This window comes from Littorina saxatilis, linkage group LG7, assembly GCF_037325665.1.
Source record: "Littorina saxatilis isolate snail1 linkage group LG7, US_GU_Lsax_2.0, whole genome shotgun sequence".
Lineage (NCBI taxonomy): Eukaryota > Metazoa > Mollusca > Gastropoda > Littorinimorpha > Littorinidae > Littorina > Littorina saxatilis.
In genome coordinates this window covers 35391941-35418882 of record NC_090251.1, presented here as the reverse complement: position 1 = coordinate 35418882, position 26942 = coordinate 35391941, and the positions used below count along the sequence as shown (strand labels likewise).

Sequence of the window (26942 nt, the reverse complement as noted above, 5' to 3'; positions counted from 1 at the left end):
ACTACGTTACTTTTTTTAGAATGTCACTGCACTGTCCAGAACGCTTTCCTTGCACCCGTAAGTTGTCCTTACTGTAAAAGTGAAAAGGTCGAATCAATTTATAGCCACGCGAAAAATACACTGTCATCTATCTCTATATATTTATAGATATAGATATACATATATATATACGGCTTCTGTGCGTGTGTGTTTGTGTGTGTGTGTGTGGGCAACACCTGTGGATTGTAGAGTTCTGTTTGTGATGTGGTCTGGCGGCTTTGGTGTGTCTGTATGTCGTCACACTCAGCACGAGTAATTCACTGCAGTTGCTGGCCCGTAGAGTGCGTTCTTTCACAAGCAAACATGCTGATTACATAGCGACTGCTTTAACGCACCTCGAGCTTACATAGCCAAGTCAGTGCTCAAATAGCAATTTTCTCCCGAATTCCTGAGGGTAAAGGGGGACAATCACATTTTCGTTGTGTCTTAAACACACGACACAGCTCCCTCTGCTCTTGGCGTGGGTCCAGAAAGGGGGCTAGCTGCCCTTGGTGGCGTTCCCACTCGCCCTGCAGGAGTCCTCGTGTTTCTCGGGAGAGAAGTGAAAGTCGCTAGAGGGGTGAGCTTCAGCTCACTCTTTGTCTAGGGACGCTTTTGTTACCCTGCTTTTATCCTGCCTTTTTAACCCTGAGCTGTTTGGCTTGTTTTTTCTTGGTGACCGTACCGTACCTTGTAAGTGATGAGCCAAGTTGCTAAACACAAACTGCCAAACACCACCTTTGCTGATAGGCGGGAAACGTTCATCTGGGTAGATAACTACCTTCCAACGGACACCACTGCTCTGAGGGAGCAAGATTGGTCCCTTAATATGGACCAAACAGCAAGCGGTTCTGACCGCGCCCCAGATATTCCCATGGAATCACTGAATGAGACTGACCGGGCCAGCCGGACTGGTCAGTCCCCAAAATCCAAACAGCTTAATAAAGCAATCACCAATGAGAAAACCAGCATATCTTCTCCTTTCAAGAGAAAGAGATTGCGGGAGGACGACCCTGAGGGGGGGCAGAGCTCTCCGGAATCTCTTCTCTTCCGGGATAGCCCCCCACGCTCTCAGATTACTGATCATTTTGAGGAAGACTTCACCGAAGTCAATCGTAAGAAGCCCAAAAAGAAAAAGAAGCAAAAGGTCCTCTGCGAGGGTCCCCCTCTTCAGGGAAACACAGGTATTTCCCATGCAACATCTGCCCGGGGGGTCGACACCTCCCAACCCCTAACTGAATCACAAGAAAACCAGACAACTCAACAGCCACTACCACCTGCCAATACACACACACACACAAAACAAAGACCCCGAAGAAAACTTCTTTACCAACCCAAGCAACCTCCTCCCTCCTTCTTAGAGTTCCCCGTGGTGGTGCAGGACCTGAAGGAGGGCCCTGCAACATTGCAGGGACTCGGCCTCAGGAGGAAAAAAACTTTTGACCTTGCCATCGGCGAGGTCAAAGAAATACGCATGCTGGCAGCTGGGAGCGTCCTGGTAGGGTGCTCCTCAGCATCACAACAAAACAAGCTATTGAGGCTGGACTCGATCGGCGGCATCAAAGTGAAATGCCACCGTCCGGAGGTAACAACCGAAGGTGTCATTAAACGCATACCCACAATACATTCAGGAACAGACCTGTCTGAGATGGCAGTGGGCGTGCGCGTCCGGATGGAGGATGGGAGTCTTGTAGAAAAGGGCCCCTCCTCGGTTCGATCTTTTCGCCGTCTTCTCCTTAGGGATGGGAAACCGTCTCAGGCGGTCCGTGTCACGTTTACAACGGCAATTCTTCCAGACAGCGTCGTTCTGGAGAGTGAGGTGTACGGCGTCGAACCCTACACTCCTCCAGTGCGGCGCTGTACGAAGTGCCAGAGACTATCGCACCTAAAACAACAATGCAAATCAAAAGTGCAGATCTGCCCCCGATGTGGCTCCAAGGGCCACGACGGAGCGACGTGCACCAAGGCCAAACATTGCGTAAACTGCAAGGGCGAGCACTCCGCCGCTTATCTTGGATGCCCGGAAATGAGACTGAGGCTGCAGGCCAATAAGATCAGGTCGGCAGCATACATACCATATTCTGAGGCCCTGGATCGGGCGCGGCGCGAGCTCGCCAAACAACAAAATAAAACAGCGACTGCCCCAGCGGAAATGAGGGACTCCTTCTGGCGTCCCCCTCCGCAACCGATCCGGCGGACCTCAACCCCCCGGTCCGGGTACTCTTTGGCTGTCCAGAGACCCCCCCTGGGTGGGCAAGTAAATAAAATACAAGAAATCAAAAACAAAATGACCGAACATGACAATACACTCCTTCCAGTTCATGCGGACAGTTCTGCTGCAACCGCGAAGCACCAAACAACTTCGCAAAATCCAAATCCTGGCCCCCAGGCGCCCTGTAAGTCTCAGACGGCTCGGGCAGAGGCGCCGCTTCATGGGACCCCCGGGTTAAAGGCCTCCCTCCTACGCAAAGCCCAGAACAGGAAGGAGGACTCGAAAGAAGAGCAGCTCTTCGAGAGGTTGATGGGGAGAATGGAGGAGGGATTGGCCCAGAGATTCAGAGAATACAAACTTAAAACTGAACAGGAAATAAAGCAGCAGATGAGGGAGGAGCAGGAGAAGGCAGAGCTTGAGCTAGCCGACGCTGCACTAGATAAGCTAAAAACAGGAGAGCAATATGCAAATTTAAATGAACAACAAAGAGGCCTTCAAGGTTTCATCGAGCAGTGCCTCGGCTTCATGGTTAAGGCCAGACAGATGCAGAGTCCTCTCGACCTGATCGACTCCCTCTCAGCTACATACACACAACTCTCCAACACCAAGGTTGAACGCTTCATTCCGGGCGGCGCCACTCTGGCGCTGGGCGCTCTTGCTGGTGCCAAGCAGTTGTCCGTGACGGATATGAAAGCTGTTAAAACCACTTTTTAACCTATTTTAAATCTGCCCTTTAACTTACCTTCTTTGTGCGTGTTAAAATGGCTGAACAAGGTGAAAGCGGTCACGGATTTATCATATTACAGTGGAACTGTCGCTCTATCAACTCTAACTTCTCTCAGCTATATAATTATATATCAAATCACTCTGCTGACATCTTAGTTATCCAGTCAGTCAAGAGAAAACGCTCCCTACTGCCTTCTATAGATGGTTTTGACTTCCCTCCCATAGTAGAGCAAAAGGGCTCAGGGCAACTCATTCAAACAGCTATTTATCTAAAGTCTTCCTTAAATTACAAACCCTTTGCACCTCTCATCCCTAGTTCAGAAAATCTCAGTACATGTGCTGTTGAAATCGAAATAAAAGGATCCAAAAACCTCAACATAGTTAACATATATTACCCCCACGGGTGTAATAAAAAAGGAACTACCGACTGGCTAAAATCCCTGGATCATGGCAGGGCACACTGGTGCGTGATGGGTGATTTTAATAATCACCACCCTCTGTGGGACTCTGCTAACCCTAGATACAAACATGCCAATAGCAACCTTGCTGACGTCATTTTGGAAACTGACTTTTGTATACTAAACGATGGCTCGGCAACCAGACTTCCAGACAGAGCTGACCATTCCCCGTCAGCAATCGATCTCTCCCTTTGCTCAAATGCCATAGTCACTGACATCGACTGGAACGTTTTCCCGGACGCCCTCGGCTCCGATCACTTACCCATTGTTCTTACCTTCCGCCACTTCGCCCCTAATCGCAATAACTCGGAGGTCAGAAAAAAGTACAATTACAAACAGGCAAATTGGGACAGCTTCCGTGCGGAGCTCGAGGGTGTCAGGGAGGAAACTCTCCTTACGGATGACATCGAAGCCTCTTACAATAACATACGTCAATGTATACTCACTGCTGCCAATAATCACATTCCGCTTAAATCAGTAAATCCTAACTGTAAGGCCAAAAGGAATGAGTGGTGGAATGCAGACTGTGATGAAGCCTTGGCAAACAAGCGATATCACATTAGGACATATCTCAGGCACTGCTCAGACGCTAACTTCACGAATATGAAGTCAGCTGAAATACAATTTAACCAGATCACCGCTGAGGCTAAACTTCAAAACTGGGAAAACTTTGTCCACAAAGAAACTAAAGATTACAAAGACTGTGGCAAAATCTGGAAGAAAATCCGCAGATTTAAATGTAGATACAGAACTAAAGAAAAGCCACTACTATCGGGTGATAAAATGACCACAACTGACTCTGAAAAGGCAAACCTATTAGCAGATACCTTTGCCAAAAATAGTCAATCAAAATCCCTAGATACTGAACGACTCAATTATAGGTTAGATCAGGAGAAGGGTTTCACATACCCCCCAGATGACAACCAGTTGCCTATAAACTGCATGTTTAAGGCAAAAGAAGTCCAAAACGCCATCTCTTCTGTGAAAGACCCAAAAAAATCCACAGGTTTAGACCCAATATCATATCACATGATAAAACATCTACCACCTAACTTTGTTAAGTGGCTCACTCAGTTTTTCAACCTATGCTGGTTAAAGGATACTATCCCCGCAGCGTGGTCAGACTCACAAGTAGTAGCAGTATTGAAGAGCGGAAAACCGGGCAATCTACCTGGCAGTTACCGCCCCATATCACTAACCCCCCACCTCAGCAAGATCTTTGAGCGTGTGGTGAACCAGAGGCTGGAGTTCCACCTCAATAAACACAATATCATTCCTACATGCCAGGCAGGTTTTAGGCAAGGTCGTTCGTGTGCGGACCACATTGTGCACGTCACTGAAAAAATCAAAAAGACCTTGGCACATAGTAATAATTCTCTTCTTGGAACCTTCTTTGATATTAAATCTGCGTACGACAGCGTCTGGCATGCTCGTCTACTCCTAAAACTCGGCAGAATCGGTGTCTCTGGCCACATGTACCAATTCATCAAAAACTTCATCAGCAATCGCAAGATGTCTGTCCGAGTGGGCTCTTCGGTGTCCGAAACCCATGCGCTGGACATGGGGGTTCCCCAGGGCAGTATCATCGCGCCAAACTTATTCAGCATCATGCTCTATGACATTACTTCTGTTAAGGTTGACGGTGCCAGTGTACTTCTGTATGCGGACGACCTCGCCTTAATAGACACTAATAGACCACGCCATAACAGAGTTACCAACACTGTTGACTTATCTTCTTACCAAACTAAAATCGACAACCTCTGTCAATATATGTACACCAACGGCTTCCAACTAGCCTCAAATAAAACAGTCTTTCTTGTTGTCTCCCGTAGACAACTGTACAGGAACTGCAGTATAAAGATAGGTTGTGATATTATCAAACCGAGCTCAGAAGTTAAGTTCCTCGGCGTTATCATCGATACCCGACTTAACTGGACCAGTCATATCGAACATCTGATCAATAAGGCCAACAAGGATCTTTATATCATACGCTACCTGGCGTCCCAATCCTGGGCCAGAGGACGTAAGTGTGTCACAGAGGTAGTGCGGGCATTAATTCGCTCCCGCCTCCTTTACGGGTGCGAAGCTTATTTCGCGACGCGCCCGGCGCTCATGAAAAAACTGGCTATTATAGAGTGCAGGGCGCTCAAAATAGCTCTGGGACTCTCCCAACAAGCGAGTAAGAGTCGAGTCTACAGCGAGTGTGGGTGGCTGCCCCTTGTGGATGAGATAAAACTCCGTTCAGCTCAGTATGCTGTCAGAGCCCACGCGGTAGAGAACTCTGCCTGCGAGGTCCTGACTGACTTTTTTCCTCAGCACCAAAATTATGAGGCCAACACCAAACATAGCACTCAACTCTTGGCCAAAACGCTACCCTTATCCGACACAGTAAACCGCATTCTAGCCGATAGCGGGGTGAAGGTCAGTGAGCTGGCCAGGGTCCCCCCGCCCTCCTACCCGCCTTGGCTTGAGGAAACCCCTACTATCATATACGACAGTGAAGATAATACTACCAAAAAAGATAACCCCGTCTACCTAGCTACTGTCACAAAAGAAACCCTAAACTACAAATTCTCGGAGCATTTAAAAGTCTTTACTGACGGATCCAAATTTGCAGACGGCAGCGTTGGCTGCGCCTTTGTAATCCCAGATCTCAAAATCTCAAGGAAATATACTCTTAATAAAGACATCTCCATATTCTCAGCCGAGCTATTTGCCTTGCTCATGGCATGCACTTTTATAAATGACCTCCCAGTCACACCGCGTGCGGTAGTTTTCTGCTCTGACTCGCGCTCTTCATTACAAGCTCTGCATCGAAACACATCAAATCGTGCAGAGCTACAAAGAGAAATCCTCTTTATATGTCACCAGTTAATCTCATCCGGCACATCCGTATCATTTCTCTGGGTCCCCTCTCACGTAGGGGTCCGGGGAAATGAACTGGCGGATGTCGCTGCCAAAGAAGCGGCAGAATATAGCCCAGCTAACACTAACATCGGCTACTCAGTAACCGAATTCTACAGTAAAATCCGTAAACTCATTCGAAGTCAGTACGTAACATCTCTGTCCTATCAACCCATTGATATGAACGATCTACACCCCGATCTCCCAACAAACCTCCTCACTATCTTCAGACGCCTCCGTGCCGGCGGCTGCCGCTTCCATATCTTTAACAAGTCCTGCCATTGTGGAGAACCCTATTCATTTCAACACATTTTCGCTCCATGCGCTACAAATAGAATTACCTTTAAAACCTTATATGACCATATGCAGCTCCATGGTCTGAGTCCCCAGGATTATCTGCGCAGTAGCAGTTCTCTAGGCTGGTCACACAGCTTGCTGCTGTGCCGACTGGTCAGGGACTCGGACATGGGGCTGTGGGTATAACTAAGCCCAGATTATCACATCAGCGTGTTTCAGTTTGAGGTCGAGTGGCTCCCGCCATCCCTCCTGATTCCAGCGACTACCTTCTAGACAACATATCCTCACCCAAGGCCCACTAGTCGCCAAACTGTACATATTGTTTTTATTACCACGGCCTTCGTGGCTTACATCTTAATCCTTTTATTTGTAAAAAGTTTTGAGATTTATTGTTCGTGTTCCTCTTACTTGCTCATCTATTTGGTTTTATTGGTGATCCTGAAAGGTTCCACTTTTTAACTCGATTTGAAATAAAATAAAAATAATATTACAAGCCCGTTATTCAAGATATAGAATACAGACTTATAATTCTTACCAAGAAACATCTTAACTACTTTTCATTTTAACAAATTCCACAGAGCATTATCAACTCAACCCCACCCCCTGCCCTCCTCTCCTTATTTTTTGTTTCTTTCTTTCCTCTTTTTGAAAGCGGACAAACACTCAAGTCCTTAATGGCTCAAAACCGTAGGACTTTTAATATTAATTTTAACTGTGTCTGTATGTTCAGGCCTTCCTTCGAGAAGCCATAACAGTTATTCTCAATCCCGTTTGAGTGGACTTCGCCTTCAAAGGTGATTGTGGTGTTTCGGCACTCGGTTACATTTGGCGTCGTCGACAGCGATGGGACTCGACATGAAATGTTCAGGCCACTGAATCATTTTCGTGCTGTTCCCATTCCACCTGGGAGGGACCTAAGCTTGGCGGGTCCATGGTTCGGAACTTTGGGGACAAAGTTCATTCAAAGGGGGTCGAGTGTGACAGGGAGACTACCGTCGCCCTTCACAGCAGACTCTGCAGAGTTGTTCGCCTTTGAAGTTGTGGGCTTTCCTTGCATGTACCCGTAAGTTGTCCTCACTGTAAAAGTGCAAAGGTCGAATCTATTTATCGAAAAATCCACTGTCATCTATCTCTATATATTTATATATATTGATAGACTAGATGATTACCCGCTTCGCCGGGTACCGGCTTCGCCGGGAAGAAGTAGAGCCGAATACCAGGCTGCGCCTGGGACCCGGCTTTGCCACACGGAGGAAGGGAGATAATCGCGGCTGAAAACACTGGAGAAGATAAGGAAGAGTTACTGGTAGTGGATCCAGACAACAACAACAAAAAAATCGGTTCAGCGCGCACAGCGCTGCGCGCTGAGAGCACGTGTTGAAATATCTCATCGACCAGGTTGTGTCCCGGGTGTACCTGAATATGCCCACCAAATTTGAAACAGATCCATCGAGAACTTTGGCCGTGCATCGCGAACAGACAGACAGACACTAGTCGTATATAGATGTAGATATATACGGCTTCTGTGTGTGTGTGTGTGTGTGTGTGTGTGTGTGTGTGTGTGTGTGTGTGTGTGTGTGTGTGTGTGCGTGTGTGTGTGTGTGTGTGTGTGTGTGGAGGTAACACCTGTGGATTGTAGAGTTCTGTTTGTGATGGGGTCTGGCGGCTTTTGTCTGTCTGTATGTTCTGGCATTTGAGAAGCCATAACAGATAATATAGGGCTTAGAAATAAGCTCTAAAATTCTCAATCCCGTTTGAGAGGACTTCGCCTTCAAAGGTGATTGTGGTGAACCGCCACGCTGTCTGTCTCTGTCTCGCGATTCACCCCGGCGAAGCCGGGTATTCCTCTAGTTGAATGTATAGTGCTTGTGTACAATATGTTTGTTTGTTTGTTTGTTTGTGTTTTCTCCGCATTCCTGTTTTAATGCATGATTTTGTGCTTCTTTTCTTTTTTTTCCTGTTTGTGTGTATTAAATCAAACTTTGCTCTTGTCACGTCTTTTCCTTCCTTTCTGTCGTCTGTCTCGGTTTTCTTCCTACTTTTTGTTTTAAAACATATCTTTAAACGTTTTTATGTATGGGTTTAACAATGCAACAAGGTGCTTTACACCTTAAACACAAACACGAAAAAACACATTCAGCAAGAGAAAATCACACACAAAAACTTGGATCTGAATTGAATGGAACAGAAATGCATGCTGGCACATATGCTTGGCTGTCTGTTTTATTTCTGTTCTTCTTGTTACTTAGTTTGTTAGTGAGTGAGTGAGTGAGTGAGTGAGTGAGTGAGTGAGTGAGTGAGTGTGTGAGTGTGTGAGTGAGTTACTTACTTACTTACTTACTTACTTACTTACTTACTTATTTAGTTTCTTATTTAGTTTTTGTCTTTGGCTCCCTCCTCCCTCCTTCTTTCCTTCCTTCCTACCGTCGTTGATTTCTTCACTTTTCTTTTTTTCTGCGTTTGGATCTGCATGTATAGGCTATATTCTTTTTTGTATAATTTTTCTTTTTTTTTTAAGTGTTTTATTATTTTTATTGGTTCTTTTTTACAGTGTTTGACGAATCATGCGATGAAGTACTGCACCAACGAAAGATGCACCGGTGCCAGTCAACAGAACAAGGACAATCTAATCAACGTGTTCTTCAAGGCAATGGAAGACAAAGGCTTGCGTTGTGGTACGATCACAGGTTGAGACCTGTCAGTGTAGTGAGACGCATTGACGAATTGATTTATGTGCCTGTGGCCGTCTCGTGTGTGTGTTTGTGTGTGTGTGTGTGTGTGTGTGTGTGTGTGTGTGTGTGTGTGTGTGTGTGTGTGTGTGTGTGTGTGTGTTTGTGTTTGTTTTTGTGTGTGTGTGTATGTGTGTGTGTGTGTGTGTGTGTGTGTGTTTGTTTTTCTATGTGTGTGTGTGTGTGTGTGTGTGTGAGTGTGTGTGTTTGTTTGTGTGTGTGTATGTGTGCCAAGTTGATTGGTTGGTTGGTTGATTGATTGAGTGATTGATTGAGTGAGTGAGTGAGTGAGTGAGTGAGTGAGTGAGTGAGTGAGTGAGTGAGTGAGTGAGTGAGTGGGTGATTAAATCAGTCAGTCAGTCGGTCTGTCAGTCTGGCAATCAGTCTATCATTTACTTTGTCAGTCGGTCGGCCAGCCAGACGAGAGACAGACTCATAGACAAACGGGCAGAGGATGGCTGAGGATGGACGAAAGATCGGACAGACAGAAAGACAAACAGACAGCATTCATTCGCTTATTCATGATATTTGCTGTGAAATACAAGCGATCTTGTAAAGTCTTGAGTACTTGACTGTTGCGGTTTGATGAGAGTGGCAACGTTAACATGAATGTGTTTTTCTTCTTTTACAGATATACCGGGTCTTCACTATTTGAGCAACATCACAACGACTACAACCACCACTTCTTCAACCCAAACCACAACAACTCGTAAGATTGATGATTAGCAGTTCGTTTGCATACATGTGTGTGTGTGTGTGTGTGTGTGTGTGTGTGTGTGTGTGTGTGTGTGTGTGTGTGTGTGTGTGTGTGTGTGTGTGTGTGTGTGTGTGTGTGTGTGTGTGTGTGTGTGTGTGTTCTAGTTTGTTGTTTGTGTAGCTTAGCGTAGGATTTTTGTTGCGTTGCGTTCTGTACCATTGCATTGTGTGCGTAAGCATGAATGTGTTTTTCTTTTTCTCTCTGCTCGTTGCATGTGTCTCTTTCTCTGAGCTACAAGATAGCAGGAATAATCATGATGGTAGACGCAACAGAATTAGTTATGCTATAACCTGAAAGCGACGTTCCAGTTCACGACAGCAGCGGAACTACGACCCTAGACACAACCGTCGAACGCAGAAGAAGAAGAAGTTATGCTATAACTGCGAAATAAATTCTCGTTCTCTTGTTCTCACCAAAACGCATCTGCGTAGTTTGCTTTTATGACGGGTAGTAATAGAACTGATGCTTTACTCAACAGAGCAATACTACCCAAGCTGTCAGACTGGCATCAACCACTGTGACAAGTACTACGGTCCTGCCACGACTGTGGGATGCGGGTAAGCATGTCTTTAGGTGTCTGCTGTCATTTCATCTGTTATGCAGTTTTGTCTTTTCTTCCACTGTTTATTTGTAGTCCGCTTGTGTATGCCAATGCCCTTGGTTCGATGGAGTTAACTTGTGGGTATTTCTTGCGTGCGTACGCTACTTCCGTTGATATTTTGTGTGTCTGGTTAAATGTTTATAGGTTCAGAATTGTCACCGGCTATACGCACATACTATGACAGACACACAGAAAGACACACAGACAGACAGACAGACAGACAGACACACACACACACACACACACACGCACAGACACACACACAGACACACATACACACACACACACACACACACCTTGGCAGACATCGAACATTCACTCAGCGAATAACTATTTGTTTGTTTTTCCTCTGTGAAGACCATTTGGTCGATGTACTTGCTAACGTCTTATTTTGTCATAAATTAAACGTTTCATTAACTAATTGTTTTATTTGTATTTTTTTTTATTCTTTAACTGTAGCCGTCTGTCTGTTTTCGGATGTCTTGTGCACTCGCTGTTTCAACATCACTGATCATTATGCACACCGTGTGTATTTCAGAGTACGACAGGCATACAAGGATTGTGTTTTGGAGCAGTGCTCCCTGCGTAAACTGCCCGTCTTTCTCCTCCGCAAACTGGAGTGGGAACAAACACGGAAAGGAACCTATCACTGTGGTGAGTGAAGTGATCTTTTTTTTCTCAATTGATTCATTAAAGGTCTTGTGAATGATTTGCTCCTCTTCTTTTGTATTGCTGTTTGTTTCGTTGTTTGTTGGTTCGTTTGTTTGCTTTTTATATTTAGTCAAGTTTTGACTAAATATTTTAACATCGAGGGGGAATCGAAACGAGGGTCGTGGTGTATGTGCGTCTGTCTGTCTGTCTGTGTGTGTGTGTGTGTAGAGCGATTCAGACTAAACTACTGGACCGATCTTTATGAAATTTGACATGAGAGTTCCTGGGTATGAAATCCCCATACGTTTTTTTCATTTTTTTGATAAATGTCTTTGATGACGTCATATCCGGCTTTTCGTGAAAGTTGAGGCGGCACTGTCACGCCCTCATTTTTCAACCAAATTGGTTCAAATTTTGGTCAAGTAATCTTCGACGAAGCCCGGGGTTCGGTATTGCATTTCAGCTTGGTGGCTTAAAAATTAATTAATGACTTTGGTCATTAAAAATCTGAAAATTGTAAAAAAAAATAAAAATTTATAAAACGATCCAAATTTACGTTTATCTTATTCTCCATCATTTGCTGATTCCAAAAACATATAAATATGTTATATTCGGATTAAAAACAAGCTCTGAAAATTAAATATATAAAAATTATTATCAAAATTAAATTGTCCAAATCAATTTAAAAACACTTTCATCTTATTCCTTGTCGGTTCCTGATTCCAAAAACATATAGATATGATATGTTTGGATTAAAAACACGCCCAGAAAGTTAAAACAAAGAGAGGTACAGAAAAGCGTGCTATCCTTCTTAGTGCAACTACTACCCCGCTCTTCTTGTCAATTTCACTGCCTTTGCTATGAGCGGTGGACTGACGATGCTACGAGTATACGGTCTTGCTGAAAAATGGCATTGCGTTCACTTTCATTCAGTGAGTTCGACAGCTACTTGACTAAATATTGTATTTTCGCCTTACGCGACTTGTTATATTTAGTCAAGTTTTGACTAAATATTTTAACATCGAGGGGGAATCGAAACGAGGGTCGTGGTGTATGTGCGTCTGTCTGTCTGTCTGTGTGTGTGTGTGTGTAGAGCGATTCAGACTAAACTACTGGACCGATCTTTATGAAATTTGACATGAGAGTTCCTGGGTATGAAATCCCCGAACGTTTTTTTCATTTTTTTGATAAATGTCTTTGATGACGTCATATCCGGCTTTTCGTGAAAGTTGAGGCGGCACTGTCACGCCCTCATTTTTCAACCAAATTGGTTGAAATTTTGGTCAAGTAATCTTCGACGAAGCCCGGGGTTCGGTATTGCATTTCAGCTTGGTGGCTTAAAAATTAATTAATGACTTTGGTCATTAAAAATCTGAAAATTGTAAAAAAAAATAAAAATTTATCAAACGATCCAAATTTACGTTTATCTTATTCTCCATCATTTGCTGATTCCAAAAACATATAAATATGTTATATTTGGATTAAAAACAAGCTCTGAAAATTAAATATATAAAAATTATTATCAAATTTTTTTTTTCGAAATCAATTTAAAAACACTTTCATCTTATTCCTTGTCGGTTCCTGATTCCAAAAATATATAGATATGATATGTTTGGATTAAAAACACGCTCAGAAAGTTAAAACGAAGAGAGGTACAGAAAAGCGTGCTATCCTTCTCAGCGCAACGAATACCCCGCTCTTCTTGTCAATTCCACGTGCACTGCCTTCGCCACGGGCGGTGGAGTGACGATGCTACGAGTTTTCGGTCTTGCTGCGTTGCGTTGCGTTCAGTTTCATTCTGTGAGTTCGACAGCTACTTGACTAAATATTGTATTTTCGCCTTACGCGACTTGTTTTAAAGTACTGACAAATTGTAAAGTATTAATATGTCTTAACCTACTGAGCAAAGTCCCAAGGGTAAACCATGCTGATTTCCTTTGAACTGGAACCGGTTGGACATTGCTGTTGCCCCATTCTGTCGAACACCTGCTTTGTGGCCAGGCACTTCTGTCTTTTGTTGTTGCACTGTCCGGTGAATTGCTGGACTTGTTTGCTGTTCCACGCCAGCAAACTGAGAGAAAGAGAGTAACAATGTTTAAACAAGTCGCGTAAGGCGAAAATACAATATTTAGTCAAGTAGCTGCCATTTTTCAGCAAGACCGTATGCTCGTAGCATCGTCAGTCCACCGCTCATGGCAAAGGCAGTGAAATTGACAAGAAGAGCGGGGTAGTAGTTGCGCTAAGAAGGATAGCACGCTTTTCTGTACCTCTCTTTGTTTTAACTTTCTGAGCGTGTTTTTAATCCAAACATATCATATCTATATGTTTTTGGAATCAGGAACCGACAAGGAATAAGATGAAAGTGTTTTTAAATTGATTTGGACAATTTAATTTTGATAATAATTTTTATATATTTAATTTTTAGAGCTTGTTTTTAATCCGAATATAACATATTTATATGTTTTTGGAATCAGCAAATGATGGAGAATAAGATAAACGTAAATTTGGATCGTTTTATAAATTTTTATTTTTTTTTACAATTTTCCGATTTTTAATGACCAAAGTCATTAATTAATTTTTAAGCCACCAAGCTGAAATGCAATACCGAACCCCGGGCTTCGTCGAAGATTACTTGACCAAAATTTCAACCAATTTGGTTGAAAAATGAGGGCGTGACAGTGCCGCCTCAACTTTCACGAAAAGCCGGATATGACGTCATCAAAGACATTTATCAAAAAAATGAAAAAAACGTTCGGGGATTTCATACCCAGGAACTCTCATGTCAAATTTCATAAAGATCGGTCCAGTAGTTTAGTCTGAATCGCTCTACACACACACACACACGCACACACACACACACGCATATACACCACGACCCTCGTTTCGATTCCCCCTCGATGTTAAAATATTTAGTCAAAACTTGACTAAATATAATAACAAGTCGCGTAAGGCGAAAATACAATATTTAGTCAAGTAGCTGTCGAACTCACAGAATGAAACTGAACGCAATGCAACGCAGCAAGACCGTATACTCGTGGTCCACCGCTCACGGCATAGGCAGTGAAATTGACAAGAAGAGCGCGCGAGCGGGGTAGTGGTTACGCTATGCTGCATAGCACGCTTTTCTGTACCTCTCTTCGTTTTAACTTTCTGAGCGTGTTTTTAATCCAAACATATCATATCTATATATTTTTGGAATCAGGAACCGACAAGGAATAAGATGAAAGTGTTTTTAAATTGATTTCGAAAAAAAAATTTTGATAATAATTTTTATGTATTTAATTTTCAGAGCTTGTTTTTAATCCGAATATAACATATTTATATGTTTTTGGAATCAGCAAATGATGTAGAATAAGATAAACGTAAATTTGGATCGTTTTATAAATTTTTATTTTTTTTTACAATTTTCAGATTTTTAATGACCAAAGTCATTAATTAATTTTTAAGCCACCAAGCTGAAATGCAATACCGAACCCCGGGCTTCGTCGAAGATTACTTGACTAAAATTTCAACCAATTTGGTTGAAAAATGAGGGCGTGACAGTGCCGCCTCAACTTTCACGAAAAGCCGGATATGACGTCATCAAAGACATTTATCAAAAAAATGAAAAAAACGTATGGGGATATCAATCCCAGGAACTCTCATGTCAAATTTCATAAAGATCGGTCCAGTAGTTTGGTCTGAATCGCTCTACACGCACGCACACACACACATACACACACACACACACACATACACCACGACCCTCGTTTCGATTCCCCCTCGATGTTAAAATATTTAGTCAAAACTTGACTAAATATAAAAAAAAGAGGAGTTTAAAAACATACTACACGTACACACATACCACCACCGCCATCATCTTTCTTTCTTTTCTTTCTTTATTTGGTGTTTAACGTCGTTTTCAACCACGAAGGTTATATCGCGACGGGGAAAGGGGTGAGATGGGATAGAGTCACTTGTCAATTGTTTCTTGTTCACAAAAGCACTAATTTGCTCCAGGGGCTTGCAACGTAGTACAATATATTACCTTACTGGGAGAATGCAAGTTTCCAGTACAAAGGACTTAACATTTCTTACATACTGCTTGACTAAAATCTTTACAAAAATTGACTATATTCTATACAAGAAAAACTTAACAAGGGTAAGAGGAGAAACAGAATCCGTTAGTCGCCTCTTACGACATGCTGGGGAGCATCGGGTAAATTCTTCCCCCTAACCCGCGGGGGGACCATCATCATCATCATCATCATCATCATCATCATCATCATCATCATCATCATCATCATCATCATCATCATCATCATCAAAATCATCATCGTCATTATCATCTCTCTTCCTCTATCTACCCCTCTCTCTCTCTCTCTCTCTCTCTCTCTCTCTCTCTCTCTCTCTCTCTCTCTCTCTCTACGCTCACACACACACACACTCACACACACACACACACACACACACACACACAGAAACCCTCACACAACAAACACACACACACACACAAAAGCTGCGCGCGCACACACATACACACACACACACACACACACAAAACACACACACACACACACACACACACACACACACTGCAGTCTATATGGTAACTTACCTGAAATTGTAGCCTGTCATAGATCTAAGTGGAGACAGCAAACGGTAAGAGCAACAGGTTCTCATTTACGATGTCCGGGCATTCAAACGATCAGGAAGAGGAAGACCTTGCTTCGCAATAGGCCTATGCTCTTGGAGAACTCTTTAACCGATTAGTAGTGTGCGTTGTCATCATGAACGATGACAACACCATCGTGATCAAAGTATCTGCTTCGACTTCGGAGTCACAAATGTCCGGGCGAAGTGCAACAAAATTATTCTGAATCAACAGCATTGACCTCGTCAACAAAATCGTTGTCTTATCCCAAAGTGACTTCTGTCAGCAGAACATTCCGTGTTCAACTGAGAAGACTGACTTGCCCTTCCACTATCAGAATTCACAGCTGTAAAGAACAGAATGCCCGAGTCAGTAACCACTGATCTAATTTATATCAGCAACTATAGCAAGGGAAGCAACTAAAGATGAAAACGGGGAGTAACTGTTCTTCATCGGGCAACTGCGTTTGTCGTCTACTTTTTCGTACAGTGCTACGGTCGCGTGAAAGTCAGATCTACCTGAACTATGCGTATAGGTACGTCTAGTGAAATGTAGCTGTGTGATGATTTGGCTACATCACTTTGCTGAATGTGCTTCCAGATGAAAGTTTATATTAAGCTTACTGTCAAACATTAAACAAAAAATAGGTAAGTTGTTTTAACTTGACCAAAACCAGCGACGAAAACATGTTTCTCGAAGCACAACAAAACACTCTGTCGCCATTTTCGGCATCATTGCAGTCAACTTGTCATCGGTTCGATGTGTTTTTCCTGAGGAGGAATGAACATAAACATTTTTAGAAGTTTGTAATGTTGATCCAGACTATTTTCCATTACTTTAAATTGCTGTTCATTGTACTATCGCTGATAATTCATTGAACATTTTAGAAATTCAACTTGAAGTGGGCATCAGTCAGCACAGCAAAGTTTGTTTACATTTTGCTCTAACTTTGACCCCGCGTTTCTCCAATCAGAGGCTTAGATCAAGAATGTCCCTTTTCGCAGAAATGGCCACATATGGTCTTTGTGTGCACGCTTGTTTGCAATTGTTGCTACTTTTGCTAATGACACTGCATTAGTTGTGTCCATTTTGTCAACCATACCTCTCTTACAGACAGACGTAGACCACAAGGAGTACTCTTTGCAGTCATGTATTCTGGTCCACGGAGCGTCAGGATTAAGATATGTCCATCCACACAATCCGTTCACAAAACCACAAGGAACTGCACAAATGTAGGGTGTCACAATGTGAATGTACTCTTCACAACAGTCTGCAAGGCATGCCTATCAAAACAATTCTCTTGTCTCCACATCTTTGTATTTGTGTAAATGTTATTGATATACCGAATGACATAAGCGGGGGTCAGCACGATTGACAAAAGGGTATTTCCTGGCAAAATTGTATAGGCATAGCTAAAAATGTCCACCAAATACCCGTGTGACTTGGAATAAAGGCCGTGAAAGGTGCATGCTCGCCCTAATAGGCTTGAGGTTTGCTGGCCGATGTGAATGCGTGATATATTGTGTAAACAATTCCATCTCACACGGCAGAAATTAATATGTAAAGCGCTTAGAGAAAACGTCACGTCAAGCGCTATATAAATCTCCCCATACAATACAATACAAGAACGGGTCGACTTTTGTGAGGGGAAGGCTTATGTTTGATCGAGGTAGGGACATGTTTTAACTGAAAATACATTACCTTGTTTGTAATTGTTCCCTTGTAGACTGGCGGTGCTGGAAGACAAAATCAAAACAAATAAGTGTAAGCATGACTTCTATGTTTTGGGCACTACTGTGTTTGCTAAAGCCCTCAAATAAAGATGCAAAGAAAATTGAGTGTGTCTAATGTAACCATGTGAATAGTACTGGAGAGACTGAAAAGCTCTTCACAGATGAACACAGAAAGGCCAGACAAACAATCATTTATCCTACATACGTGAGAGAGACACCCGTGAGATAATAATCGTTCAAATCACACGTGTGTATATCATGTAAATGAGGTCATGTCAAGCAAATCTGGCAGGGACCTGTTTTTCCGCTGCTTATGATACCAACGTCACCGAGACAAACGTCATTATAGAAACACAAATTGCGCTCGCTAATTACCATCGATGAATCTTTAGAACTAACACGTCACGCCACACTTTCAGAGTTACGTTTCTTTGCTTTGACGTAATAGGTTGCACGAGGCTTTAGAAAAGATCGAGGTTCCAAAACAAGCGTCTTCAATTTAGCTGCCTCGACTGCAGGACATTTTCAGTAAAATACACGTACGTACAGTTTGTAGGATAAACAGAATACTACATGGCTTGCTGTGTCGTACCAGATTTACACTCATTGCTTTTTCAAATAGTGAACAGCTCGCTTTCGCTCGCAGTTCAATATTAAAAAAACCCAACTCGTGTAAATCTGGTACGACACAGCAAGCCATGTAGTATTCTCTATATAGGCAAGCATACAGACACACATATATGAAATTTAAGTTGAGGAGTTAGTTACAGGTCTCAAGACCGATCCCATTTTATTTTGAGTCCACTGGCCTAGTCCACCTTTCTTGTCATGATAGATTTGCTATCAAGGGTCAAGGCCACTTCTCAAAAAGGGACGCTACAGCACGGACAAGTTTGCATCAAAGGGGATTCGACGTGGTTCGAAGGAATAAGTATTGAATTTGATGTTTTTATGTGGTCAAGTTATACCTCGTAAGGTTGAGGGGTAATTGACGCAATTTTTTGGGGAAAAAACTGTGGTGATCAGTGTAGTTAGCGTTGAGCATAACTACAGGTCTTTGTTCGGAAAACAATGGCTAGATCAGCGGAATCTAGGTCATCCTGCAAGTGGGGGAATATCATGGTGTACGGTCATTCGTTTGTGCGAAGACTTAGCGAGTTCGCTGAGAGGGATGGGCTAGTGGATACTCATTTTGGATTTCAGCAATGCAAGGTGTCCATGAAGGGGGTCGGAGGCTGGAAGATAAAAAATCTTTGTGAGGCTGCCGACCATATGATTAGTCACTCGACTGAGTTGTTGATTTTGTTGATTGGGGATAACGATATTTCCCCCAGGGACTCGGCAGAACTGATCGCTGCTCAATTGTTGGCGACAGCCACGCATTTGAAGACGAAGTTCCACATCAGAGCGGTCATGATATGTCAACTAATGCCTCGATTTCATACTACAGGGAAGGGGCGTGCAATGCATGAGGACTACAATACCAAGGCCCAAGAGGTGAACGAAAAGCTGGCCGCAGAAGTGAATAACACGGCGGGGTTGTTCTTCTGGACACATGATTTTGTCTTCTTTCCTCAACAGAATGCCCAGAAATATAACACACTGAGGCGCAGCTTCCTAGCTGATGGGGTGCACCTGGCACCGTGCGGGCAGTGCAGACTGTATAAATCATTGAAAAAAGCTGTTTTGCACGTTGGCAGGGCAATGGGTTGTTAAAAGGGTCTGTCAGAAAAACAGTTACATTACAAGTGGAACAAGGTTTCACTGTCAGTGTCAGGTAAACAGCACGAGTGATTCTGGTACACAACTCCCACAAGTGTAGGGTAACTTACAGATACAGATACAGAGAACTAAAAGGCAGTAGTATAGGACGGGGCGTTTTGGCCCCTTTTTTTGGGGAGCCTACTTCCATGCCAGTAATAGTGGTAAGGGTTACGGTATTGATGTCCCATGATACCAGGTACTTGCGATAAGGAATTTCAGGGCGGTTGGTCATAGACTCAGAGCACGTGTGTGTGCTATGGAGTCACAGCCGGTGTGTGTGCTGATGACATGAGACCATGTATTAGCGATAAGAAATTTCAGGGCGGTCGGTCATAGACTCAGAGCATGAGTGTGTGCTATGGAGTCACAGCCGGTGTGTGTGCTGATGACATGAGACCAGGTATTATCGATAAGAAATTTCAGGGCGGTCGGTCATAGACTCAGAGCATGTGTGTGTGCTATGGGGTCACAGCCGGTGTGTGTGCTGATGACATGAGACCAGGTATTAGCGATAAGAAATTTCAGGGCGGTCGGTCATAGACTCAGAGCATGAGTGTGTGCTATGGAGTCACAGCCGGTGTGTGTGCTGATGACATGAGACCAGGTATTATCGATAAGAAATTTCAGGGCGGTCGGTCATAGACTCAGAGCATGTGTGTGTGCTATGGGGTCACAGCCGGTGTGTGTGCTGATGACATGAGACCAGGTATTAGCGATAAGAACTTTCAGGGCGGTCGGTCATAGACTCAGAGCATGTGTGTGTGCTATGGAGTCACAGCCGGTGTGTGTGCTGATGACATGAGACCAGGTATTAGCGATAAGAAAATTTCAGGGCGGTCGGTCATAGACTCAGAGCATGTGTGTGTGCTATGGAGTCACAGCCGGTGTGTGTGCTGATGACATGAGACCAGGTATTAGCGATAAGAAATTTTAATGCGGTCGGTCATAGACTCAGAACATGAGTGCGTGCTATGGAGTCACAGCCGGGGTGGGGCTGTTGACAGAAGACCAGATAGCAGTTGTAAGAAAATTCAGGGCGGTCAGTCTCATGATAGACTAAGACCATGTGTGGTTGCTTATGACTATGAGAGTTAATGGAGACAAATCCACCAATAAATTACATCTGACATTGACTATTTCAGGCAGAAAGCAGTCGGCGGCGGCATGCCACATAATCAGAGTAAGATTGAAGTGTTTAATTTATTGCAGCTGCAGAATCGGTGGACAACCAGTATCCGACACATTAGATGGTGGGGGTGGGTCTTTAATAAGGGAACACCCACAGTGATACTGCAATTATTTCATTATCAGCAGAAATCACAAGATGCCGCCAAGAAAGCCAGCAACCTCGAAGCGGCCGGCTAGGACCCGACCGAATGCCACGGCAAGCGCTGCTTCCCAACACCAGGCGGCCGACAACACGGTAACACAGGCGTCACCGATTGAAGCTGTCCTGGCAGAACTCCGGAGGCTATCTGAAGGACAGGAACAGCTGCGGCAGGAGAATCGAGCGCTGGCTGCACAAGTCCAACACATCGCGGGGCAGCAGGGAACGGCAGAACCAACAGCACCGGCAACAACATCAACGCTGCAGTCAACAGCAGCGCCACTACAAGGGCCAGCAGCACAGCTGCCAACGCCACAATGCGGGGGTAGCGCAAGCCTGGTACAGCAGATTGCAGGTGAGCCCGGGCCCTTAATTCCGGTTGATCTCTTTGTGGGCGACAAAATCAAGTCGCGCGTGTGGAGCGGCGAGGCAATCGACCTGGCGCTGTTGCTCAAACAGGACGAACCGCGCGCCTTTAATCTTAGAATAGACAGTGCAGAGGATGGGCCCTCCGTCCGGATTAGTGAGACCTCTGCCAAGACCACCTCACTGACTGCGGAGAAGTGGAGGTCAGCATGGAACATATTCGGGTCAATTTACCTGGCAAAATTCACTACCAAGGCACAAGGGCTGGCGGTGCACTACCGTCACGTGGAAAACCTGATGCGGGATGGGGCCGATTGGGCGACATACGATAGGGCATTTAGGAGGCTGGTAGAGCAGGGCCGTCTGCAGTGGGGGGATGCCTGTCCAAACCTGTACACAGAGGCTCGCCTCAGATTCATTGGGGGACGGGTATCCTCAGCGCAAGCGACCAGGACTGGCCAGAACAGCATCCCCAAAAATTACTGTTACCCTTTCCACACCAGGGGTGCATGTAACAGGGATGCTTGCCGGTTCAGTCACTTGTGCTACCACTGCAAGAGGGGGAAGCACCAGGGTTCTAAATGCCCCGAAAAGTCTGGGGATCGGCCCTTTCCCTCCTCCAAAGGCTCCGGACCATCAACCAGCCACTAAAAATGTACCGACCCCTGTCAGCGTGGATCGATTGGCTTTCTGGTTAGAGGGATATGATAGCAAAAAGGCAGAGTTTCTGTTAGATGGGTTTAGGCACGGGTTTAGGGTGGGGTTTCAGGGGAAAGTTACCAGCATAGTTCACAAAAATTTAAAGTCGGCAGCTCTGCAACCCCAAGTAGTGGACCAACACATCAAAAAAGAAATTTCAGCAGGCCGGATGCACGGTCCTTTCGTAAGCCCCCCTTTTCCACAGTTTCAGTGTTCCCCAGTAGGTCTAGTAGAAAAGAAGACCAAAGGAGAATTCAGGATGATACATCACCTTTCTTTCCCAGAGGGCCAATCGATCAACGATGGGATAGGTCCGGAACACTCGCATGTAAGATATGCCACGATAGAAGAGGCAATAATGGTTGTCAGAACTCTATGTGCAAAAGCTTTTATGTGCAAAACGGATGTAAAGCATGCATTTCGGATAATACCGGTGCATCCGGACGAATACCATTTGTTTGTATTTCAGTGGAAGGGCTGTTTTTATGTGGATCTGGCGCTACAAATGGGATGTTCGGCCTCGTGTAAGATCTTTGAGGCATTCAGCTCGGCCGTAGAATGGATAGGGAGAAAGAAGCTGGGGTTAAATATGGTGCACATCTTGGATGATTTTTTCCTTGCATCTGTGTCCAAGGAAGTAGGGACTTTTCAGTTAAGGAGTTTTTTGGAAATGTGTTCAGATTTAGGCCTACCCATGTCTCCGGAAAAAACATTTGGTCCACAGACAACCATGTCCTTCGTGGGATTCGAAATAGATACTGTAGAAGAAGAGGTACGTTTGCCAGTTGAAAAACTGACAAAATGTACGAATGAAATTTCACAACTGTTAGCATGTCCCAAAGCTACCCTCCGTCAACTTCAGGCAATACTCGGGCTGTTAAACTTTGCATGTGAGGTGATTATCCCTGGGCGGCCATTTCTACGCAGACTGATCGACCTAACCATTGGGGTGAAGGCTCCCCATTTCAGGATAAGGCTTACCAAGGAGGTAAAGGAGGATTTGAGGTTATGGCTTGCTTTTTTGGAAGGGCACAATGGGAAATGTTTGTTTCAGGATCTTAGGCAGGTCCCATGTCACGAAGTGAACTTATACACTGATGCATCAGGGTCGATAGGCTATGGCGCCATATTTGGCTCAGCCTGGTTTTGTGGAAAATGGTCCGAATGGTGGACAAAACAAAACATCACGCTGCTTGAATTGTATCCCATAGTTATGGCTGTTGAGACTTGGGGGAGAGATCTAGAAAATAAACAGCTCATTCTACACACTGATAATAGCGCCCTGGTATCGGTCCTTAGCAAACAGACTTCGAAAGAACCGATAGTGATGGTCCTGGTGCGTAGACTCGTGTTGAAGTGCTTGGAGTTAAATTTAACTCTAACGGCAAAACATGTGCGAGGAAAAGATAACTCAGTGGCTGATGCGCTATCTCGGTTGCAGGTGCAGCGTTTTCGATCCCTTTGCCCGGTAGCAGCATCGCTACCAACCAGAGTGCCTCCGCTGCCGGCTTCGCTGGGTTAGACGCCACGGCGCAGGCGCTGGCAACCGCGTCAGTATCCGATAGTACAGTGCAGGCCTACAAGCGTACATGGACCCAGCTACATACCTTTTGTAACCAAAAAGGCGTAGCACTCCAAATCCCCGTGTCTGAGTCGACAGTGGCGAGATTTATTGCCTCATTATTCGAGGATAATTACGCTCCCAGTTCCATAACTTCAGCAGTTTCGGCCATCAGTTTCATTCATAAAATGACCAAAATGCCAGACCCCAGCGAGTCGTTCTTCATAAAAAAGATGTTGACGGGTTGCCGTAAACTGAAAGGCACAGTGGATTCTAGACTGCCTATTACCTTACCGATGCTAAATACCATCGTGAACGCCAGCAGCAACACATTGTCCAGTCAGTTCAATAGATGTAGATTTAGAGCTATGTGTACTCTCGCGTTTCGGGCTCTGTTACGATTAGGAGAAATGACCGCATCAAAAAATAACCTACAAGTGCAGGACGTAGTCTTGAGCAGTCAAGACGTACAAATCCATTTCAAGCAGTACAAACACAGCAAAGGCACGGTGGTCCGACATATCCCGAAAGCAAGTACCGGCGAGGAATTGTCGTGCGCAGTGAGCTCTCTACATCAATACATGGTAATGCGTGGTAGCAATCCTGGACCGTTGTTCACATTACAAAATGGGGAAGCAGTCTCCAGGGGGAATTTTGCAACAGAGTTGAGAGCGGCCCTCAAGTTCGCAGGGTACCAGGATGAACAGTATACATCTCATAGCTTTAGAATTGGTTCAGCTACCCACTTAGCAGCTACTGGGGCGTCAGACGCACAGCTACAGATCAGGCATGCAGGCAGATGGGCGTCGGGGGCATTTAATGCCTACATCAGAATAAACAAAGTAGCAGAGTAGTCAAAACTGGATCAGGCAAGAGGCGGGGAGGGGTACTAGGGCGATCAGAGACAGGTACAGGATAAGTATCCCAATAGTCTAATAAGGTAATACCCGCACTTATGAAGCAGCAAACGGAGAGGGCACAAATGTGATTTTCCAATTGCTGCGAAACAAATGATGATGTTGATTTTTTGGGTGATTTTTGTGTGGTCCAATTTTTGTTTAAGATGGTTGTTTGTTTGCTTGGAGCACTCGGCGGATGTACATAATGAGTAAAGGGCTAGTCAGGTACAGCTAGTTGGCGAAGCAGAAGCAGTAAACGGAGAGGGCACAAATGTGACTCTCCAATTGCTGCGATACAAATGATGATGTTGTAATTTTAGGGCGATACATGGTCGGTGAGGCAGAAGCAGTAAACGGAGAGGGCACAAATGTGACTTTTCAAATGCTGTGAAAGCTGAAACAAAACAATGTGTTGGCTATGAATATGTCCATTACAAGTATTTGGCCATTCAGGACGTGTAGATATGTATATTATGAATAACTGCCTAGTCAAGATGTTTGGATGGATGGGTCCGGCATGGTTGAAGTAATCGGAGAGGGCACAAAGGTGACTCTCCAGTTGCTATGAAACAAACCAATTTTCTTTGTCAATTGGCATGGACATGTACAGGTTAGTGACTTGCTAGTCATATGATATGTATATTTGGCATGGAGCGTGAAGCAAGAGAGAAGCAGTAAGCGGAGAGGGCACAAATGTGACTCCCCAGTGCTGATAACAACCAATTTTTAAAAAGTGATAAATCCCATTGATATGTACAGAACGAGTAAACTGCGGTAGGGCGACGGGCCCTCATTGCATGGAGTTGTTGTTCGCGTTTAAATTCTGGGTCTGCTAAAACTGTTTCTTTTCGTGGCGGTACCTCTCTGCGATGACACCTGAGAAGGTATCATTACAGACAGGTTTATGGCGATTTTACCGCCACATTGTGGAGATTGGTTATATGGAAGTAAAAATTTGTTGTCGGTCTCCGCCACAAGTTGCGGAAAAGTATTGAAACAAATTTGAAAAAAAAGAAGAACATATAACGTGGATGCATACAAATAATTATATGGTATGCAAAAGTCGCTGAAATAAAATTCAGCGGCACGAACAACAACTCCAGGTGTGGGCTACATGATGTGTGTGATAGCGTGAGGAGTGTGAACAATATGTTGACGTGTGTTAAAACATCATGTACATGTATCAGCATTGCCAACCCAAACTTTGAAACGTAAATGACTTTATGACAAGTCATAAATGAAATTTAAGTTGAGGAGTTAGTTACAGGTCTCAAGACCGATCCCATTTTATTTTTAGTCCACTGGCCTAGTCCACCTTTCTTGTCATGATAGATTTGCTATCAAGGGTCAAGGCCACTTCTCAAAAAGGGACGCTACAGCACGGACAAGTTTGCATCGAACCACCACCATCCCCACCTGCCACTTGCATTTACGTTGGGAAGTCGGGTTGGCTAAGCACAAATTTGCATTATGAATCTATGCCTGTTTTCTTTGTTTCTGCTGAATGGCGATTTTACCGCCACATTGTGAAGATTGGTTATATGGAAGTAAAAATTTGTTGTCGGTCTCCGCCACAAGTTGCGGAAAAGTATTGAAACAAATTTGAAAAAAAAGAAGAACATATAACGTGGATGCATACAAATAATTATATGGTATGCAAAAGTCGCTGAAATAAAATTCAGCGGCACGAACAACAACTCCAGGTGTGGGCTACATGATGTGTGTGATAGCGTGAGGAGTGTGAACAATATGTTGACGTGTGTTAAAACATCATGGACATGTATCAGCATTGCCAACCCAAACTTTGAAACGTAAATGACTTTATGACAAGTCATATAAACTCTCGTGTAGACAGGCATACAGAAGCACAGACAGACAAAACAGCTTTGAGATGAATATTTAAGACAATAAAGGCGTGCAGTTCACTTACTTTTCTTGAGAGACAACCAAGGTAACTTTGAACACAGTCAAAGTGAACACGATTCCAAAAACAACTGTCGTGCTTCTCACTTTATCCATCGTAATATTGTCGCTAGCAGTGAAATATGACTGTTCAACCTGGTAACACCTACTCTACAACATTCATGCTAGTTAAATCCTGTCCGCTGTTGAGTACACTTCTGCCCGTTTCAACTAAAGAATGTGTAATAGTGCCTCCTCTTTGTTTTGTTTTTTGACTGTATAGCTGCCAAATCAAACAACACTGTTCATGTTAAGTTAAAGTTGTATCAACTGCGCAGACAGACTTGACTGAAGGTGTCCGTGTACAGTCTGAGTCATTGCCCGATATAAACAAATCTGTTCAAGCTGTAGTTTAACCGGGAAGTGAATTCGTCCCTCACAACATTCTTTCCTCCGTCAGGTACACCCCCGAGGAAAATGTGCGTATTTTAGCTCACTGTTGTTATGCTTCTCCTTACTGATGAATGCTGATGCATGACTGGATTATTGCGCTGTTGGCTTGAGTGCTTGAACTAATGTTGGCAGAGGCACAAGCGGTTTGTAAACATTAGTTTTAATTCGCTTCTCGTTATAATCAAACGTGTGGTTTCCTGAACATTGACGTAGAATAAGTTAGTGCATGTGCACTACATCTGGGGCTGGTAG

At 44.2% G+C, this 26942-nt stretch overlaps 2 protein-coding genes across 2 annotated transcripts in view; one reads left to right on the top strand and one right to left on the bottom strand.

The window, feature by feature from the left end:
• Positions 1-11364, top strand: part of LOC138971981 (uncharacterized) — a 12236-nt gene extending 872 nt beyond the window's left edge. The window contains exons 3-6 of the mRNA XM_070344825.1: positions 9167-9290; positions 9976-10053; positions 10580-10658; positions 11241-11364. Coding sequence (XP_070200926.1) covers positions 9167-9290; positions 9976-10053; positions 10580-10658; positions 11241-11364 — 405 coding nt within the window. The remainder of the gene's footprint in view (positions 1-9166; positions 9291-9975; positions 10054-10579; positions 10659-11240) is intronic.
• Positions 1-26592, bottom strand: part of LOC138971305 (uncharacterized) — a 42147-nt gene extending 15555 nt beyond the window's left edge. Inside the window, exons 1-3 of the mRNA XM_070344022.1 lie at positions 26266-26592; positions 17688-17722; positions 17089-17208 (exon numbers count right to left, since the gene is read on the bottom strand). Coding sequence (XP_070200123.1) covers positions 17089-17208; positions 17688-17722; positions 26266-26354 — 244 coding nt within the window. The 5' untranslated portion in view covers positions 26355-26592. The remainder of the gene's footprint in view (positions 1-17088; positions 17209-17687; positions 17723-26265) is intronic.
• Positions 26593-26942: the final 350 nt, after the last annotated feature.